This window comes from Ceratotherium simum, chromosome X, assembly GCF_057802395.1.
Source record: "Ceratotherium simum simum isolate JZ-2026a chromosome X, ASM5780239v1, whole genome shotgun sequence".
Taxonomy (NCBI): Eukaryota; Metazoa; Chordata; class Mammalia; order Perissodactyla; family Rhinocerotidae; genus Ceratotherium; species Ceratotherium simum.
Window position 1 is genome coordinate 79,413,766 of NC_141940.1, and position 20,028 is coordinate 79,433,793.

Genomic DNA, 20,028 nt, shown 5'->3' on the forward strand with positions numbered 1-20,028 from the left:
ATTATTTGATGTTCTTGAAGTTTTACTCATTATTACTTTGTTTCCATGCCTATCTCTCTTTTCCAGCATTACCTGAAGATCTGTATGCTTTTTCTTATAATCCCAAATCCTCAAGAGGGATGAGGGAAAATGGATGGAAACTGATTGACCCAATATCAGACTTTGGGCGTATGGGAATACCCAATAGGTACTGGACCATAACAGATGGGAACAAAAACTATGAGGTAATTTTGTCATTGTTGCTTTCATTTTGGTCCATTTAATTAAAACAGAAGAATATCAGAAAACAAGGTTTTGGAAAAAGAAAAATAATCTTTCGTAATCTCTCCTTTTCATTCAACATTCATCCATTCAACAAGCATTTATTAAGTATCTACTGCACTCAAGACACTGAGACAGAGTTCTCATAGTCTAAAGCATAGGGTGCTATGGGAGCATAGATGAAGTATGTGGACTTCAGTCTGGATAGCCAGAAACAGCTTGATGCTTTGGGGAATAGCCTGAAGAAGGAAATCTATCCTAATTTATACAGAGAGAGAAGGAAGGAGGTCAGGAAGTGAAGCCAGATCATGAAGGGCTTCATGGCCAAATTAAGGAATTTGAACATTATCCTGAAGACAGGAGCCACTAGAGTATTATAAGCTGGAAAAGAATGTGAATGTATTTTTATTTTAGAAAATAACTTTGGTATTGGTGTGGAGAATTGGTTTTCTGGGGCTAAGAATGCAGGAGAATGATATGAGAACCTGAGCTAAGGCAATGGCTATGGAAGGAGAGGAGGAGATGGTTTTAAGAGATATTTAGGTGGTAGTATTGCCGGAACCTGGTGACAGATTAATATGGCTAGGAGAAAAAGGGAAGTTTAGTATGCATCCCAGGTTTCCTGGTTTCTGGCTTAGGTAACCTAGTAGGTAATAGGTATGTTAGCCAAGATGTAAAGAGCACAAGAAACGGGAATGTCAGTGTCTGTGGTTTTAGACTTGAGTTCAAGGTGATTAAAATGATATTGAGTATTTGATATCAAGTGTTTGAGTCTGGATCTCAAGAGCGAGCTCTGGGAATGTGTTGGGGGTCCCCAAGACCACCTCTCAGATTCAGTGATTCACTAGAAGAACTCACAGGAGTTGGCATATAGTTGTACTTGTGGCTGTGATTTATTGCAGCGAAAAGATACAAAGCAAAATCAGCAAAGGGAAAAGGGGCGAAGTCTGGAGAAAACCGGGCACAAGCTTCAGAGTCCTCTCCCAGAGGAGTGACATAAGACATGCTTAATTCCTGTAGCAGCAAATTGTGACAACATGTGGAAAATTTTATCTACTAGGGAAGCTCATTGGAGAATCAGTGCCCAGGATTTTTGTTGGGGCTGGTCACATAGGCACTCTGTCTAGTGTATATCAAAGTTCCAGATGCCCAGAAGGAAAGCAAGTGTTCAGCATAAACTGCATTATTTGTACAAACAGTTTAGGCACAGTGAGTCACTCTTATCAGTTAGGGAATGGTGGGAACACTTCCAAAATCCAAGTTCCCAGGTACCAGCCAAGGGCCAACTTTGAAAGCAGGCCTGTCTAAGGATAAGCAGTCAGGCCTGCTATGATAAATTTTCTGCATAGGGAGTCATTGGTGTTTAAGTGGTATCTCTGAATTGTTGGATCTTTATTTCCAGGTTTTACTATCATAAAAAGACAGTAGTTGTAATGGCTTTCTGGTAACACAGTTTTGAATATCCACTTGATATGAGCATTGATGAGCTGTCACTTAGCAGGACCATCTGTGAGGTGGCTTGTTAGGATCATACTTGACAAGAATGAGTAGAGATCAGGTGAATTCTTTCCAGTTCAAATATGTGTTTAAGTCCCCCAAATGAGGACTGAAATATCTATGTTGGCACCTTAGATGCATGTAGCCCTCTGAGTTGAAAGGGAAGCTCCACTTATTTCTCTTTGTATGACCAGCTAAGTCCAGGTAAAGGGATAGGTAGAGAACTTTTTCTCTTTCAAATGTTCAGCATTGTGAGGATATTGAATTTAATGAGTTATGCAGAACATTCTTGATCTGATCCACCTCTAGCATTTTTTGCCTCTTCATTTTTTTATTTGATTCATTGTCAAATGTTTAAGGGTGTTCTTTACTTACAATAGTGATTAGAATTATTTTGGCAATGTCAGGTCTATGCTGTTATAATATTCTGTCACTGTCTCTTTGGAAAGATATATCTTGGTAACCACTAAAAGCTGGTAAATTTAAGAAAATTTATGTCTTTTTATAGAGTAAGTCACAACTAAAATGTCAACACCTCCACCTCCAGACTAGTGTTTTAAATGCCCTCAAGATGTGCATACTAGGAACCTAGTATGCATTTTAAGAAAGAGTAAATCATGTTTCCTCCTTTTCCACCTCTGCCTTACATTTGAGTCTGTTTGTTTTAATTTACTTGTTTACAATATACATTGTTTGTTCTGATAGGCAAATGTAGGAATTTCAGGGTAGGGTTATATGTGTGTTTCTACCTATAATGTTAGTTATTCTACAGGTACATTTTGTTCTTGTATGTCTCACTACCTTCCTTTCTAGAAAATAACAGCATACTTAGAAAATCTTTTACATACCAAGGATATTTTTGTTCCTGTTTCTGAAGAATGAGTGATTCTAAATGATAAATATCAAACAGCTAATGTTTGAGTGATTGCTATTCCAACCTGTTGCTAGCAAGTGAAAAATGTAATAAAAAATTGATTTTATTTTCTTTTAGATATGCAGTACCTACCCTCCCGAAATAGTGGTTCCTAAATCTGTTACCTTGGGAACGGTAGTTGGAAGTTCAAAGTTCAGAAGTAAAGAACGTGTCCCTGTGCTCTCCTATCTCTACAAAGAGAACAATGTGAGTTAAGCAAACTTCTCTCATGAGAACTAAACTTGGCTCTAGAAGACCTGGGTTTAAGTCCCACCACTGCCACTTGCTAGCTATGTGACCTCAAGCAAGTTACTTCTCTGAACTTTAGTACTTCTGAGGGTTTTTTAAGTGGGTCACATGAGGGAAAAATATGTGTACTCTGTAAATTGGAAAGTGTTGTGCAGATGTTAAGTGACATTTTTAGTGTGTTCATTTGTTTCTTTCCTTCTCTGCAGGGTCCAGCTTGATGGGAAGTTGTTGAATGCAAGTTGTATGAGAAGATATTTGGGGACTGTAGCCTCCCACTAGAACATAGATGTCCTTGATTCTTTCTCACTACTTTTCGTATAATTTAAGGAAGAAGTGAAAAGCACTTAGCTCTTCTGTTTGAGTTCCCTTCCATAGAAAGGGATAATAGTTCTTGCCTCTTGTGGTCATTCTGAGATCTGGAGTTAGACAAATAGTCAAGTTCTCAAGTAGGCAACTATTCAAGTGCTAAAGAGTAGTGGGTGTCCTTGGGTTAAACTATCAAAGTAAGCAGACTCCTTAAAAAACAGAGTGTAATGCAGTCCATTAACTAATCATTGTCAGACATACCTGCTAAATAGCTATGTTGTTTTTATATTGAAGTGGCTTGAAACAGACCAGCCCTCCAATTTGGCATTAACTCCAGAAATGAGTGAACCCTGTTCTCTTAAGACACTAGATCTTTGCTCTATCTTGAATTCTCCTGCCACTGCAAACCTCTGGTTTATATGGGAGATATTACTGGGACTATAAAAAGCGGGGCAGTTTCAGAAAATACTAGCCTAATACATATTGAGAATAGAATTTTATTAAGAAACCACTCAAGATATGATTTTCTTGTAGTCTGGATTTGTCAAGACTAGGTTGGGAATCTTAGCCATATAGAAGATAAAAAGACTATTCTGACCAGCAGTTTGTGGTAACACAACCAACATGCCCAGGGGAGGCAGGAGGCTGCGCCCAATGTTAGTGGAATGGCTGGGCTTCAGAGCTACATCTCTCCTTGCTTCACCATCCTGAATTGGTGCATCCTCTTCCTCTGCTCATTGAACCTGGGATCAAGGAGAAATTTTGACCACCTGTGTGTATGATCAGTCAACTGACACATTTTTTCCTTACAGGCTGCCATTTGCCGCTGTAGCCAGCCTCTGTCTGGATTTTACACTCGCTGCATAGATGATGAGCTCTTGCTAGAGGCTATTAGCCAAACGAACCCAGGGGGCCAGTTTATGTACGTTGTAGACACAAGACCAAAGGTATCTATCTATCAATGACCTTTTTGATATTCCTACTTCATTCATCTTGCAATCCCCTTCCCCACATGTTGAGCTTTACAGTATTACTGGGAAAGTTAGGTTTGTGTATATGGGCGTATAGTGTAAAATCATTTAGCAAGCCATTTGGAGCTCCTTTTATTGTAGCTTGTCACTATGAAGCAAGACTGTGAGAAGGTACTTTGAACAACCTAGCTTTGCCACCTGCTGTATTTGTGACATCTGAATTGACTGACCTGGAGGCTCTTTGACATTCCCTCATCTTTTTCACTAAATCTGTTCCTCAGTCAGAATTTTCAGTATTCCTCTTTCGTGGTCTAAATTTACTATCAAAGTGCTTCAACTTAACACTGGAAACTTATTAATACCAACATATCTTTCTGTACATAATGTATTAAACCACAGTGGGTTAATAATACTTTGGTGTCTCCTGAAGGAGCAGGGTTCACGAATGCGACTGCTATATGATTAACAAAAATTCTTTGGCTCATATGGCAGTAATTTTTTAGAACCTAGCACTATTTGCTGATTAAGTTTTTTTCCAATTCAATGAAGTGTGGTTTAAATCTTGGTCCCAGAAAATAAGAAAAGACCAGGAACGTAAGTTTGCCATGGATTTTAACATAGGCCTAGTGAAATCCTTTGATCTTTCCAAGAGCCAGATGCTATGTGATTTGTTACAGTGTGTTTTCCCAGGCTGTCCCTTTCAAAGGTGAATGTCACACAAAGGAGGGTCCTCAGATCAAGTTAAGTATCAGCCTAAACTCTCTGCATTAATTCCTTGACCTTCAACATTTTGTTTAGGTCTATAAGGTATTGTAGGAGAATTAATTGTGCCCCATGAGGGCAAGTAAAGGACAGAATACCTTTTCTTAAAGGCTCTCCTTTTCACAAACAGCCCTAGAAAGAAATAATTTTGCTTATACTTTGATGTGTGGAGTGTGGCTAACTGGAAGGTTTCATTGCTAACTAGTGATTGCCAAGTCAGTGATTTAGATCTAAGCCTAAGCCAGGTAGTTGTGGCTTCAGAGTTGAGCAATTGGATGCAAACAAAACCAGATAGTGGCCTTAGACATCTGTCTTCCCTGTTTAGGGGATCTCTCATGGCTGTTCTCCAGACTTACTTAGGACTGACTGGGGTCAAGAGAGAAAATAATTTCCCTTTCTGCTTAGGCCCCATCCTTCAGTTTCTTAGAAGTTTACCGTCTTCCTTCAACCATGACGGCATCTGAAATTCTGGGATTGGAAAGAGTTTAATCAAATCTGTATCTTTCATCAAGATTAAATAATCTTAAAATGGTAAAGAGAAACAAACCAGCTTTTGAAAAAATAAGGATTGATGCCTTTTGACCAAACCCAAGACCAAAAAGCTCTCTTTTAACAGGTCCCTTTTTCCTCTTTCAGAAGGCCTAGAAACATCTAGCAACCCCTCTCTTCTGTATGGTTAGATCTATACTTTTAGTAGAAACTGTATTGTAGTGAAAAAAAATTACAGTCTTAGGAGTCAGACAAACCTAGGTTCAGATCCTGCCTTCAGCTCTTATCCATATTATCCTGGTTGAAATTGGTTCACCTCTCTGAGCCTGCTTTCTTATAGGAATAATAATAGTACCTATCTTGGGGGGGCTGTAGTGAGGATTAAATGAGATAATGTATGTAAGGGATCTAGCACAGTGTCTGGCACATACTAGGGGCTTAATAAATATTATATCTCTTCCCTACTTGAACATTAGGCTGCTAATATGTAGCTATTTCTCAGATCTGCCAGACATATTCTCAAAGAGTGTATACTGGTACAACATAAGTAGCTATCTGCAGTAGCTGGCCTTTCCAGTGCTGCCCAGACCTGTGTAGGGACTGCTGTAATTATTGTTTTGTTTTCTGAAGCATCCATCAATCACAGAAAACTTCCTTGCTACTATGTGGCCGTTGCTTGCACCTTCACAGATGTTCCTTTGACATTTGTCATTAATTTAATGAAAGCTCAGTGACATTGTCTCTGTGGTAAGAGATCAAAATTACCATCACATTTCTCCCTTTAACGAGTATCTTACATTGTAAACAGAATATGTTGACATTTAGGCTTTTTCCCTCTGCATATGTAAACGTTAATAGTTTGTGCTTTTGAGGTTTTAATGGCATTCTTTTCTATTAATACAAAAACTACGCCCGGTCCACAAACATGCTCCTCCTGGCTTCTGAAATGCACAATACTAGAAGATGAGAAAACAGGCCCAGACAACAGAAAAACATTTAATTAGTAAGATGGTTATCATCATAGGTATCTTGGCTACTTTCTAGTTATTGTATTAATATCTCCTCTCTGCAAGTCTCATTTACTCTCTACCCCTTGCAACATTCTTCATATGACCTAGAAATATACTGATTACCACAAGCTGACCATACTGTTAAAACAGCTCTTGGTATCTCCATTTCAATTTTATCAGTGAGTGAAAGTCATTTATCTCAAGCAGTCATATTTGAGACATTTTTCTAGAATAGCTATTTAAAATTAATTGGCCCTGAAGTTCTTAGACTTCTTTCTGGAGCTTCTCAATTGTGAAGATTTTTGAACTTGCACGTTTCTCAGTATAAAGCCCTTTCAGCTGAGAAAACATTTGTTTGTGATAGGAAACTCAAAATTATTATTTGAGTTCTTCAGATCAGATATCCTCATAGCTGCCATATCCTTCAGTCTCTTAAGCGGGGTTTTAGTAATAACACAAAAACACTAAATCTCCCTCTCTTTCCCTATACTACTCTGTTACTTAAGATATCTGATCTAAACACTAGTGAAATGCTCTCCATTCCAGAATGTGCCCTGTCTGATTTAACTTCTTTTTAAATGGGTAAGATTTAAAACTGTTTAGAATGAGGCATTGATATTGATGAACGCTGTTCTTTTATCATCTTCCCTATCTGCTCTATTATGTCCTCAACTATTGCAGTTGAATGCCATGGCCAACCGAGCAGCTGGGAAGGGTTATGAAAACGAAGACAACTATGCCAACATTCGCTTCAGGTTCATGGGGATTGAGAACATCCATGTGATGCGGAGCAGCCTGCAGAAACTCTTGGAAGGTACAGGAATTTCACCTTGGCTAGGCCAGAGGCCATAGCTTTGCGTTATTATATACACAAAAAGCATGCCCGATTTGGGATAGAATATAAAAGCAGCCAGGTGATCAGGGTCAGTAGGTGATAAGGTTTTTGTCTATAATATGAATCCAGCTTACATAGTACTGAATTATAGCAGTGTTGGTCTGACAGAGGAACTGAGATGTTCAGTTTCAAAACTTGGTGGAGTCCATCTGGGTTTAGTTGCTGTTGAAATCATTTCTCTCTATAGAATTACAGAGGCTGGTGTTCAGGGGTGAGTAGATCAACATAAGTATAAATGAATTTGGGATTCATTTCATCATCCTCAAGGTAAGAAATCACCTCATTTAATCTGCTCTAAGGAGTCAGTCTGATTTCATCACTGTGCTGATAAAGGGGGTGAATTTAGACTTCCAAGGAATAAAGCTGGTATCAGACAATTTGGGTCATCTGCCATGACTGCAAAATAATTGGAGTCAGAATGGGGTAAAGGTAAAATTGAGGCCTTACGGGACTTCTGAGTCTAGAACATTTCTCCCAAAGCCACTACCTAGGATTCCATGATGTGGTATGTCAACTCAGGAAGAAATAGTGAAAACCTGCCTTCTTCAGTGAATTCCCTGTTCTTCCTCTCTTCTTCAATTTTGTACTTATGCTATCTGTCAGGACCTCTCCCTTATACAACCCTTGTCAGATCTTGTCTCTTCAGTCTGCATCCCTTTTAGGATATTAGTGTTCCTCTTCCTTGGGTCTCTTCCTCCTTTCTTTTTGTCCCGGAATGTTCTACAGGAGTATAGGAGAAGGGGACTTTTTACAAATTTTTGAAGCAAAAGGTTGCCCTCTGCTGGCTAACCAGTACAAAGTGCATGAAATTAACTGGTAATTTTTTTTCAACCTGTTGAGACAGCACAGGGCTGAAGGGAATTGGTAGGGGTGTGGGAGAAAAGATAGATGTTAATGGCCTGCAGAGTTAGGATGAATGAGTGGAATTAGGATGGGAATCAAATGTATTTTCTAATCAAAGGAAATGTGAGTGTTTTCTGTGGTTGCTGACTCAGTCTTCTGGCTTTCTTCTTCAGAGATTTCTGTGGGCTTTGGGGAGGGTTCTACAACTCAAGAAAGCAGAGACCCAAGCTGAGAGATGTGGTAGGCTCTAGCCCTAGTCCTGTCTCTGACTCACTGTGTGGTTTCCAACTAATCATTTATCCTTTCTGTGCCTCAGCTTCCTCATTTACAAAATGGGGATCTACTTTGTCTCCTTTCTTGGTGAATAAACTGAGGTGATTGTGAATTTCAATCTTTGCTTCCTTTTCTACCTTAGTTTGTGAATTGAAAACTCCAACAATGAGTGAATTTCTTAGCGGCCTGGAGAGCTCAGGGTGGTTGAGACACATTAAAGCTATTATGGATGCTGGAATTTTCATTGCAAAGGTAATAACCAGGACTTTTAAGAACTTGCACTGACTTTAATTATGGGATCTCTTGAGGTAGCAGCATACCATGGTGGAAAGATTGTTGAAAAGAAACCTAGTTTCTAGAATCAACTCTGCTACTAATTTACTGTGTGCCTTGATGAATCTCTTCCCTTCTCTGGGCCTCAGTTTCTCCATCTGTAAAAGAATGTGATTGGACTAGAATCTAATGGTATAACTTTTGTGGGGCCCACAGAACTCTTTGAGAATATGACTGATCCTCTCCCTCTGGAAAAATGTACATATGGATATACATATAGAAAATGGACCTTAATTTCACAGGGCCCACAGACCTGTGGACCTCAGGTTAAAAACTCGTAGATGATCTCTAATGGTCCTTCCAGCTCAAATACTCTCTGATGTGTTTTTATGTTGATTCTAAGATATCAAGTGGAAGTAAGAATGGGTGTAAAATAAATGCAGAGCTTGTGTGTCTCTGGGTTTTCAGAGCTTCGAGTATAAAGCAGACCTTTTTGACTTCGTTGTATAGGTCTGCCTCTGAATGCAGTATAGGCAGGCTGCATTTATGCTGACTCACTTATTTTCTGACCGCTAGAACCCTGGCCTTTGTATCATTTGCTAGGTGATGTAAAAAAAAAAAAGAAAAGAAATTTGGAGTGTACATTTTCTCATTTTGATGTTTTGTTTATATATATTCCTACATGAGAACGCTCCCTTTTCACCCCACCCCCATTAGAAGTAAAGAAAAGGAGAGAATGACTTTTCACTCCTACTTCAACCTTCTTGGTTGAAGGTAATAAGTTATATAACCTCTGGCTTAAAAGGTTTGAACAATGTGTGTAATTAACTGCCTTAAATATCCAGCCCTAGTGCTTTTCACTTTCCTAGTCCTGTTGCCTACATTTTTCATTGTAATTTGTTCATTAATGTTTACTATGTGACCTACTTGGTTGTTTCAAGCCCATTGTTCTAACGATACTTCATACTGTTCCTTTTTTACATGTCCTACACCCATACATCTGTATTCCCTTTCTGAAACTGACTTCATTAAACTAAAAAGAGTGAGGATGTAGAAGAGGGATAGATTTGATAGGCAGTACAACTTCATAAATATTGGTTGAATTAAAATGAGTGAATGAAAAAGATAGACTTGGGATTGTACAATTATCCTCTGCTCCCCATCTCCATCACCGCCTATCCAGTATCCCAAGCTTGAAACTCAGTCAACTTTGAATTCTTTCTCTTCCCCTCCATCTGACAATTGCCTAGTCCTATCAGTTCTACCTCAAAAGTGTTTCTCAAATCTATCCTTTCTTTTCAGCCTCTACTGCTATTTCCCTAGTTAAGATATTCGTCATCCCTTGCCTAAAGTATATAATAACTTCCTAACTGGTTTACTTGTCTCTAGTAGTTGCTCCCCAGTTTGGCCACCAAATTGCTTCTAAACTCATCTTTCTTGAGCATATCTTATAATGTCACTTTAAGCTCAAAATCCTCCAATGGCTCTCTGTTGCCTATAAGATCCTGGCAATAGTGAACTTCTTGTTGTTCTCAAAAACACTATGGTACCTCTCCCTCTCTCTCTTTCTCTCTCATTATCTTTATTTTATTTTTATCTCATTACAAAAGTTATACACATTTACTATCAAAGAAGTAAACATTTCAGAAATATATAACATAAAATGTAAACATCCACCGTAGTTTGCCCCACAACACACACATCACTATTAAAAGTTTGTCTGCCTCTAGATCATCACTGTCTACTTGAACTTTCTATGATGATGGAAATGTTCTAGATCTGTACTAATACAATAGCTACTAGCCACATGTGGCAGTTGGACACTTGAAATGTGGCTAGTGAGACTGAGCAACTGATTTTTTAATTTTATTTAATTTTAATGAATTTAAATTTAAATAGCAACTTGTGGCTAGTGACTACCATATTGGACAGTGCAGCTCTAGAGTTTTTCAACATATCTCCTTACTTACATTATTGCTACTTTGTAAAAATAGGATTATACTGTGCATATTGTTCTGCAACTGACTTTTTATACTTAATATATAATGAACATTTTCTAGGTCAGTTCAGTCAGTACTACCTCATTCTTTTCAGTGACTGTATAATATTCCATTATGTGAATTTACCGTGGTCCCCTGTTAATGGGCAGTTTAGTTATTCCCAGTTTTTCACAAATGCAAGACATTGTTGCATCAAATACCCTTGGACATATATCTTTATATGTGTGGACATTCTTAGAAGTGGATTTTCTGAGTCAAAGAGCATAAATAGTTCAGACTTTACTGGATGTGGCCAAATTGTCCTCCAAATGTCACACCAGTTTCCATTCCCACCAATAATGCCTATTTCTTCACAGTGCCAGCAATAGTTATCGTCAGTCTTTTTAATCTTTGCCAATATGATAGGTGATGCACTTTATGTCATGTTTTAATTTGCATTTCTTTAATCATTAGTGAAATCGAGCATCTTTTCCTATCCACTAGTGACTTTTCACTCTATTTGGAGCCCTAAGGAAAGAGTGTAGTTGCTACTGTCAGACCTCTGACACTACCTGAGGTGTCTGGTTAACTGAGAAGTTAAAAAGGTTGAGAAACTTTTTTCCAGGTCTCTCTAACTCTTGTCTCACCTGCAACCTACCTATTCTTCTAGGAATATCATTTCTTTTGTGCCTTCTACTACAAAGGTTGCTCATTTTCCCACACCCCATGATCCACAGGGCCCACAGCAGGTTCAGCATTCCCCTTGCTCCTTACAAAACTCTTTCCTCCTTTCAGGTCTATTTCATTTAGGTATACCACTCTGTACCTCTCCTAGTTACTCTCCCTTCCCCATTAAGGACTTTGGGAATGGCCTTACCACCTTCCTCTCCATCCTGATTCTTTCTCTCATTCCAGAAGATTTGAATGTCCATGTACAACCTATCAAACACTCTGCACTGATAGTTCTTTGAGCTTTTATACTCCAGTTCTCACACTCTTACTTTGACTAACTTGGTTCTTCTATCCCATGGAGACTTCTACACTTTTAACTCCTCTTTTTCCACCTTTTCCCACCTTCTTCCCTATCTAGCCAAGACCTGGTGGTGTAGCATCTCATCCATTCCACCTTGCCCATTATCCTTCCACTCTACCTGCCCTGCTAATCCCAGTCATTCTCTACTTTCTCTGCTCTTATATCCTGACTACTAAACATTGCTGCCAAGAAATAAATCCCATAGCCTTATTAATTAGTACTATCATACGTTTATGGTCTATAATCTTAGCTGTAGTCCTGTAGTCTTTGGGCCACTTAGCAGTCATTTTATGTGTTCCTGGTTGGGTCCCAGTCCTGTTCCACCAAGCAGGTATTCCTAATTTGTACCTTGCTTTCAAGCTGGCTACACCACTGTTACTCCCCTCTCTATAAGCACATATTCAAACATGTCTCCTTCTTCGTTGAGAAATTAAGGTTATCTCTTATCTTCCCACTAGTAATCCTTACCAATTATTTGTGTCTTTCCTTGCTATCTCGGAGGAAATGGTGCCCCATCTTCTGTGTAAGACTAATCCCTTCCACCTATATTTTAAATTCCATCCCCTCTTTCTTCAAGGAACCTCTTTTGCCTACATTTTCAACCTATTCATTTTGACTGGCTTCATCCCTAGAAATATGCTCAAATACTTTCTAATTCCTAGAGAAAAAGAACTTTTTTTATCCTCTTTTAGCTGTTGTCCTCTTTCCTCTTGGTTAGAGCTTTCTTGAAAGTAGTTGGCCTTTCCCATTAGCACTTCCTCACCTCCCTTTACTCTTTTGTTCACTGTGATCTGATTTCCATACCATTACTACTGTTTTTGCTTACTAATGACCCCTGACTTGTCAAATATAGGGATCACTCTTTAATCTTCATTCTGTTTTGACTTTTTTGCTGCATTTGGTACTGTTAATGCCTTTCTCTTTGAACCATTTTGGTAGTCCCAGCTTTAATCCAACTACTCCCTCCTGGTTCTCTTTCTAACTTTCAGGCTGCTTTTTCACAGGCTGACTCCTGTAATAGCACCCCTTCCTCTACTTTCCCCTCTACTTTTTTTTTTTTGTGAGGAAGATCAGCCCTGAGCTAACATTCATGCCAATCCTCCTCTATTTTTGCTGAGAAAGACCGGCCCTGAGCTAACATCTATTGTCAATCCTCCTTTTTTTCCCTTTCCCTCCCCAAAGCCCCAGTAGATAGCTGTACGTCATAGTTGCACATCCTTCCAGTTGCTGTCTGTGGGACGCTGCCTCAGCATGTCCGGAGAAGCGGTACATCGGTGCACGCCCAGGATCCGAACCTGGGCCGCCAGTAGTGGAGCATGTGCACTTAACCGCTAAGCCATGGGGCCGGCCCCTCTCCTCTACTTTTTTTTTTTTGTTATAATTTTATTATTTATTTATTTATTCCCCAGAAGCCCCAGTAGATAGTTGTATGTCATAGTTGCACATCCTTCTAGTTGCTGTATGTGGGACGCAGCCTCAGCATGGCCAGAGAAGCGGTGTGTCGGTGCACGCCCGGGATCCGAACCCAGGCTGCCAGCAGCGGAGCGTGCGCACTTAACCGCTAAGCCACGGGGCCGGCCCTCCTCTACTTTTAAGGTCTTTCCTTTTCTCACTTTGGTCTCTGCCTGGACACCACCAGCCGTGCACACAGTTTCCGCTATCATCTCTATTTATATAGTAGTCAAATCTACATTCTGACCCAGTTTCCTCCCTCTCATGAACTCCAGACCCACATATCCAGTTGTCCACTGGACTCCCCATTGGACATCCCTCAACTACCTCAGACTCACCATGGCCCCAACTGAAATCTTCTTACCCACTCCCAACACCAACTAAACTTGTTTCTTCTATGTTCACTATTCAGACTAATGGTACTGTTATCCACCTAGTTACTATACCACACATTTCAGAATCATCCTTGACTCTTCCTTCTCCTTCATCCCATATCCATTCTCTCACTATGCCCTATTAAATTTTCATTCTTAATCTCCCTTTTCTCATTTTCCCACTGCTACTACCTTAGTTCAGGCCCTCATTGCCTTTCACAATTTTAGTAGTTCTCTGACTGGTCTTTCTAAATCTAAACTCATGTCCTCCTAATCCATTCTCTTTACTGCCACCACAGTAAACACATCCCTGATCATGGCACTTCTCTGCTTTTAACAACTCAGGTTCCCTGTTGCCACCAGATAAAACGCCTACTTGTCGGTCTCACCCCTTGCCCTACTGGTCCGGCCTGTCTCTCCTCACTCCCTCTCTCCCAGCCTAGCCTCAACCATTACCAAGCTCCTTAAGAGTTCCTCACCTCCGTCATGCCTCCTTGCCTTTGTACATGCTGTAATGCTGTGCCCCCTGCCTGGAATGTCCTTTCCTCCTGGTCCATCTGACGAATGCCTACTTATCCAACAAGATACACTTTAGCTGTCTCCTTCTCTTTGGTTATGTTGTGCCTTTGTTGTACATGGTATGGACTTTTATTGTTTTAGTTATCATTGGTTTGTAATCATTCATTTAAGTGTTTGTCTCCTTTGTATCCCCAGTGCACACTATAGCACTTCTTATATAGTCACTCAGTAATTATTGGCTAGGTGGGTGGATAAATGAATGAGTGAATAAATTTCCTTCTCCTTCCTCACCTGAGGAAATCCTAATCCTTCTTCAAGGCTTAAGCTTCGCTGTCTCCTACAAAAGGATATAGTTACTACCATTACTCTGTAGCAGCAGTTTTTCTACTGTATTGTGTTTATTTATTTACCTTTAGTCACCCTGGCTAGGTTGTGAGCTCCTTGAAGGCAGAAACTGAGTCTCATCTCTGTATCTCTAATACTAAGCACATACCTGGCACAGAAGGGTACATAATTAAGTGTTATAATAAATAAGTGAATGCCCAATGTTTACCATTGTCACAACTGCCCAGGTTAAGTAACTGCCCAGATCCTTACATCATTATAATTGTACAGAAACTGACCTAAGACAGGTAAACCTCTCCATCTTAAGTTGAAAGGATTTATGTTAATAAGATTAAATAGCTACGGACTCCAGAGGAAATTGTTGTCAGATCTGAGACTGGAATGCAGAACTCTCCATTCTGTGTTTTTGAGCATGAATTTTTCCTCCTGCCCACTTCTCTCTCTGAGAATTGATCCTTGTCTTCTTCAGAAGTTTTGTGACTTTGGAACTCCCTTTGTTTTTCTTTTTACCTTGCATCATGTCTTGGTTTTGATTTTCTTTTCCTATTAGGTAAGCTCTCCTTCTTCTGTTACACTGCTTTATTTTCTTTTTCATTCCCCATAGAAGATGCCAATATTATGAGAAGAAATTAATGTAACCCAGTAAGACCAGGTTATCTGTGCTGTAGGGATAGTATTTGGCAACCCTATTTATTAACCCAGCATGCTATGCAAAAGTTGTTTTTGCTACTTTTTGCCTCTTGTCTTCACAGGCGGTGAAGGTAGAAAAGGCCAATGTCTTAGTCCATTGTTCTGATGGGTGGGACCGCACAGCACAAGTCTGCTCTGTGGCCAGCATCCTCCTAGATCCATTTTATAGGACATTCAAAGGACTCATGGTAAGAGAACAAGCAATTGTATTTTACTTTGTGTGAGTGACAGATTGTGAATAAATTAAAAAGAACTCTCAACCAACTTGTTTTCTACAAGACAGAGCTCCAAATCTAGAAAAATAGTTGTTTTTCAGTTTAGCTTCTTTCCATTAAACCAGGCATTTGCATTCTGTATACTTTCTGTTGCACATTCAACATAGTTTCTTACCTATCAGAAGGTAAGTTGTATGTAACAGGCTGCTGTAAGGGGTAGGAAAGACTCAAAAAGTTTGCAAAGCTGAATGAAGTACTGTTATATAGGTCGTCTGATGGGCTCATCATCTTCAACTTGTTAGCTGTTTATATGTCTGACTTGTGATCGTTTTCTGGTGCTGAATCCAAGGCTTCCTAGTTGATCTTTCTAAGAAACAGAACTCACGATAGGAGTGCATCCTCATTTTTTGGGAAATTATTTTTTTAAATGGTTAAAAATGTGATTGTAGAACAAATCTTGGTACAAACACAAATACTGCCTTTGGGTTCCTGTTTTTTCATAGGTTGAATTCAATATCATGTTTATCAGGATTTTATTTAGTTATGGCTCCAATGGCTTGGTACACATCATGTAAAAGCCAAAAGAAATGTGACACTGGATAAAATCCAGAATAATTTTTCCTGAGAGCATTTGGAATTTGAAGGCAGCCTTTAAATGAAATCCAAGATATGTACTTAGTTATCATTTGGGAAGTTAATTTTATATTTATGATCAGGTCAACCCAAACTGTACAAAGTCCATTTTAGAAAAATATTTTGATATTTTTAAATGTATGGTTAATTCACTTTGTTATTTTCCTAATGCAAACTTTTCTTTTTGTATAAATATGAAGATCCTGATAGAGAAGGAATGGATATCCATGGGCCACAAGTTCTCCCAAAGGTAAAAATATCCTCATTTTATTTATTTATTTATTTTTAATTTAATTTTCTTTTAAATTTTTTGTTTGTTGCGGTAACATTGGTTTATAACATTGTATAAATTTCAGGTGTACATCATTATACTTCTATTTCTGCATGAATTACATCATGTTCTGATGTTCACCACCCAAATACTAAGTACAATCCATCACCACATACATGTGCCTAATTATCCCTTTTGCTCTCTTCCCTCCCCCCTTCCCCTCTGGTAACCACCAATCCAATCTCTGTCTTTATGTGTTTGTTTGTTGTTATTATCTACTATTTAATAAGTGAGATCATACGGTATTTGACCTTCTCCCTCTGACTTATTTAACTTTGCATAATACCCTCAATGCCCATGCATGTTGTCACAAATGGCTGGATTTCATCATTTCTTATGGCTGAGTAGTATTCCATTGTGTATATATACCACATCTTCTTCATCCATTCGTTGCTTGATGGGCACTTAGGTTGCTTCCAAGTCTTGGCTATTGTAAATAATGCTTCAATGAACACAGGGGTGCATGTATCTTTACGCATTCGTGTTTTCAAGTTCTTTGGATAAATACCCAGCAGTGGAATAGTTGGATCATGTGGTAGTTCTATGCTTAGTTTTTTGAGGAATCTCCATAGTGTTTTCCATAGTGGCTGCGCCAGTTTGCACTCCCACCAGCAGTGTACGAGAGTTCCCCTCTCCACATCCTCTCCAGCACTTGTTGTTTCCTATCTTGTTAATTATAGCCATTCTGATGGGCGTGAGGTGATATCTCACTGTAGTTTTGATTTTGCATTTCCCTGATAGTTAATGATGTTGAACATCTTTTCATGTGCGTGTTGGCCATCTGTATATCTTTATTGGAGAAATGTCTGTTCAGGTCTTTTGCCCATTTATTAATTGGGTTGTTAGTTGTTTTGTTGTTGAGATGCATGTGTTCTTGATATATTTTGGAGATTAACCCCTTATCAGGGGTATGGTTTGCAAATATCTTATCCCAATTGCTAGGTTGTCTTTTGGTTTTGTTGATGGTTTCCTTTGCTGTGCAGAAGCTTTTTAGTTTGAAGTAGTCCCATTTGTTTATTTTTTATGTTGTATCTCTTGCCCAGTCAGACATGGTGCTTGAAAATATGTTACTAAGACCGATGTTGAAGAGCATACTGCCTATGTTTTTTTCTAGAAGTTTCATAGTTTCAGGTCTTACATTCAAGTCTTTAATTCATTTTGAGTTAATTTTTGTGTATGGTGTAAGGTAATGATCTACTTTCATTTTTTTTGCATGTGGCTGTCCAGTTTTCCCAACACAATTTGTTAAAGAGACTTTCTTTTCTCCATTGTATGTTCTTGGCTCCTTTGTCAAAGATTAGCTGTCCATAGATGTGTGGGTTTATTTCTAGGCTTTTGATTCTATTCCATTGATCTGTGTGTCTGTTTTTGTGCCAGTACCATGCTGTTTTTGTTACTATAGCTTTGTAGTATATTTTGAAATCAGGGAGTGTGATACCTCCAGCTTTGTATTTTTTTCCTCAGGATTCCTGTGGCTATTCCGGGTCTTTTGTTGTTCCATATAAATTTTAGGATTCTTTGTTCCATTTCTGTGAAAAATGTTGTTGGAACTTTGATAGGGATTGCATTGAATCTATTGATTGCTTTAGGAAGTATGGACATCTTAACTATGTTAATTCTTCCTATCAAAGAGCATGGAATATCTTTCCATTTCTTTGTGTCTTCTTCAAATTCCTTCAGTAATGTTTTATAGTTTTCAGTGTACAGATCTGTCACTTCTTTGTTTAAGTTTGTTCCTAGGTATTTTATTCTTTTTGTTGCAATTGTAAATGGGATTGTATTCTTAATTTCTCTTGCTGCTACTTCGTTGATAGTGTATAGAAATGCAACTGATTTTTGTATGTTGATTTTGTATCCTGCAATTTTACCGTAGTCATTTATTACTTCTAAAAGCTTTTGGGTGGATTCTTTAGGGTTTTCTATATATAAAATCATGTCATGTGCAAATAGTGATAGTTTGACTTCTTCCTTCCAATTTGGATCCCATTTATTTCTTTTTCTTGCCTCATTGCTCTGGCTAGGACTTCTGGTACTAAGTTAAATAGGAGTGGGCAGAGTGGGTATCCTTGTCTGGTTCCTGTTCTTAGAGGGATAGCTTTTAGTTTTTCACCATTGAAGATGATATTAGCTGTGGGTTTGTCATATATGGCCTTTATTATGTTGAGGTACTTTCCTTCTATACCCATTTTATTCAGACTTTTTATCATAAATGGATGCTGTATCTTGTTAAATGCTTTCTCTGCATCTATTGAGATGGTCATGTGACTTTCATTCTTCCTTTTATTCATATGGTGTATCACGTTGATTGATTTGTGGATGTTGAACCATCCTTGCATCCTTGGAATAAATCCTACCTGATCATGGTGTATAATCTTTTTAATGTGTTGTTGTATGTGATTTGCTGGTATTTTGTTGAGGATTCTTGTATTGATGTTCATCAGTGATATTGGCCTGTAATATTCCTTTTTTGTGTTGTCCTTGTCTGGGTTTTGATTTCAGGATAATGTTGGCTTGGTAGAATGAGTTAGGGACCTTCTCTCCATCCTCAATTTTTTGGAAGAGTTTGAGAAGGATAGGTATTGAGTCTTCTTTGAATGTTTGGTAGAATTCACCAGGGAAGCCATCTGGTCCTGGACTTTTATTTTGGGGGAGGTTTTTGATTATCCTTTCGATCTCCTTACTGGTGATTGGTCTATTCAAATTCTCTATTTCTTCTTGATCCAGTTTTGGAAGGTTGTATGATTCTAAGAATTTATCCATTTCTTTCAGATTGTTAAATTTGTTGGCATATAGCTTTTCATAGTATTCTCTTATAATCTTCTTTGTTTCTGAGGTTCCATTGTAATTTCTCCTCTTTCATTTCTGATTTTACTTATTTGAGCCTTCTCTTTTTTTCTTGGTGAGTCTAGCTAAAGGTTTGTCAATTTTGTTTATCCTTTGAAAGAACCAGTTCTTGTTTTTATTAATTTTTTCTATTGTTTTTTTAGTCTCTATTTCATTTATTTCTGCTCTGATTTTTATTATTTCCCTTCTTCTACTGATTTGGGGCTTTGTTTGTTCTTCTTTTTCCAGTTCCTTTAGGTGCGTTGTTAGATTGTTTATTTGAGATTTTTCTTGTTTGTTGAGATAGGCCTGTATTGCTCTAAACTTCCCTCTTAGAACTGCTTTTGCTGTATCCCATAAATTCTGGCATGTTGTATTTTCCTTTTCTTTTGTCTCCAGGTATTTTTTGATTTCTCCTTTGATTTCTTCATTGACCCAATCATCGTTCAGCAGCATTTTGTAAATCTCTGTATTTTAGGCTTTTCTGATTTTCTTCCTGTAGTTGATTTCTAGTTTCATAACGTTGTGGTCAGAAAAGATGCTTGGTATTATTTCAATCTCCTTAAATTTATGGAGACTTGTTTTGTGGCCTAATATGTGATCAATCCTAGAGAATGTTTCATGTGCATTTGAAAAGAATGTGTATTCTTCGGTTTTTGGATGGAATGTTCTGTATATATCTACTAGGTCCATCTGTTCTAGTGTTTCATTTAAGGTCAATGTTTCCCTATTGATCTTGTGTTTGGATGATCCATCCGTTGGTGTAATTGGAGTGTTCAAGTCCCCTACTATTTTTGTGTTACTCTCTATTTCTCTTTTTATGTCTGTTAATAATTGCTTTATATTTTAGTTGCTACTACATTGCGTGCATAGATATTTTCAAGTGTTATAA

The 20,028-nt window shown here is 38.4% G+C and overlaps 1 protein-coding gene across 2 annotated transcripts in view; it reads left to right on the top strand.

Moving 5' to 3' along the window:
- The window catches only part of MTMR8 (phosphatidylinositol-3,5-bisphosphate 3-phosphatase MTMR8), a 195,599-nt gene that overhangs the window by 68,000 nt on the left and 107,571 nt on the right, over positions 1-20,028 (top strand). For both annotated transcript variants that reach the window (XM_087426827.1, XM_014794916.2), the window contains exons 4-10: positions 67-224; positions 2,750-2,878; positions 4,039-4,173; positions 7,140-7,272; positions 8,612-8,721; positions 15,197-15,322; positions 16,183-16,232. In XM_087426827.1, coding sequence (XP_087282953.1) covers positions 67-224; positions 2,750-2,878; positions 4,039-4,173; positions 7,140-7,272; positions 8,612-8,721; positions 15,197-15,322; positions 16,183-16,232 — 841 coding nt within the window. The remainder of the gene's footprint in view (positions 1-66; positions 225-2,749; positions 2,879-4,038; positions 4,174-7,139; positions 7,273-8,611; positions 8,722-15,196; positions 15,323-16,182; positions 16,233-20,028) is intronic.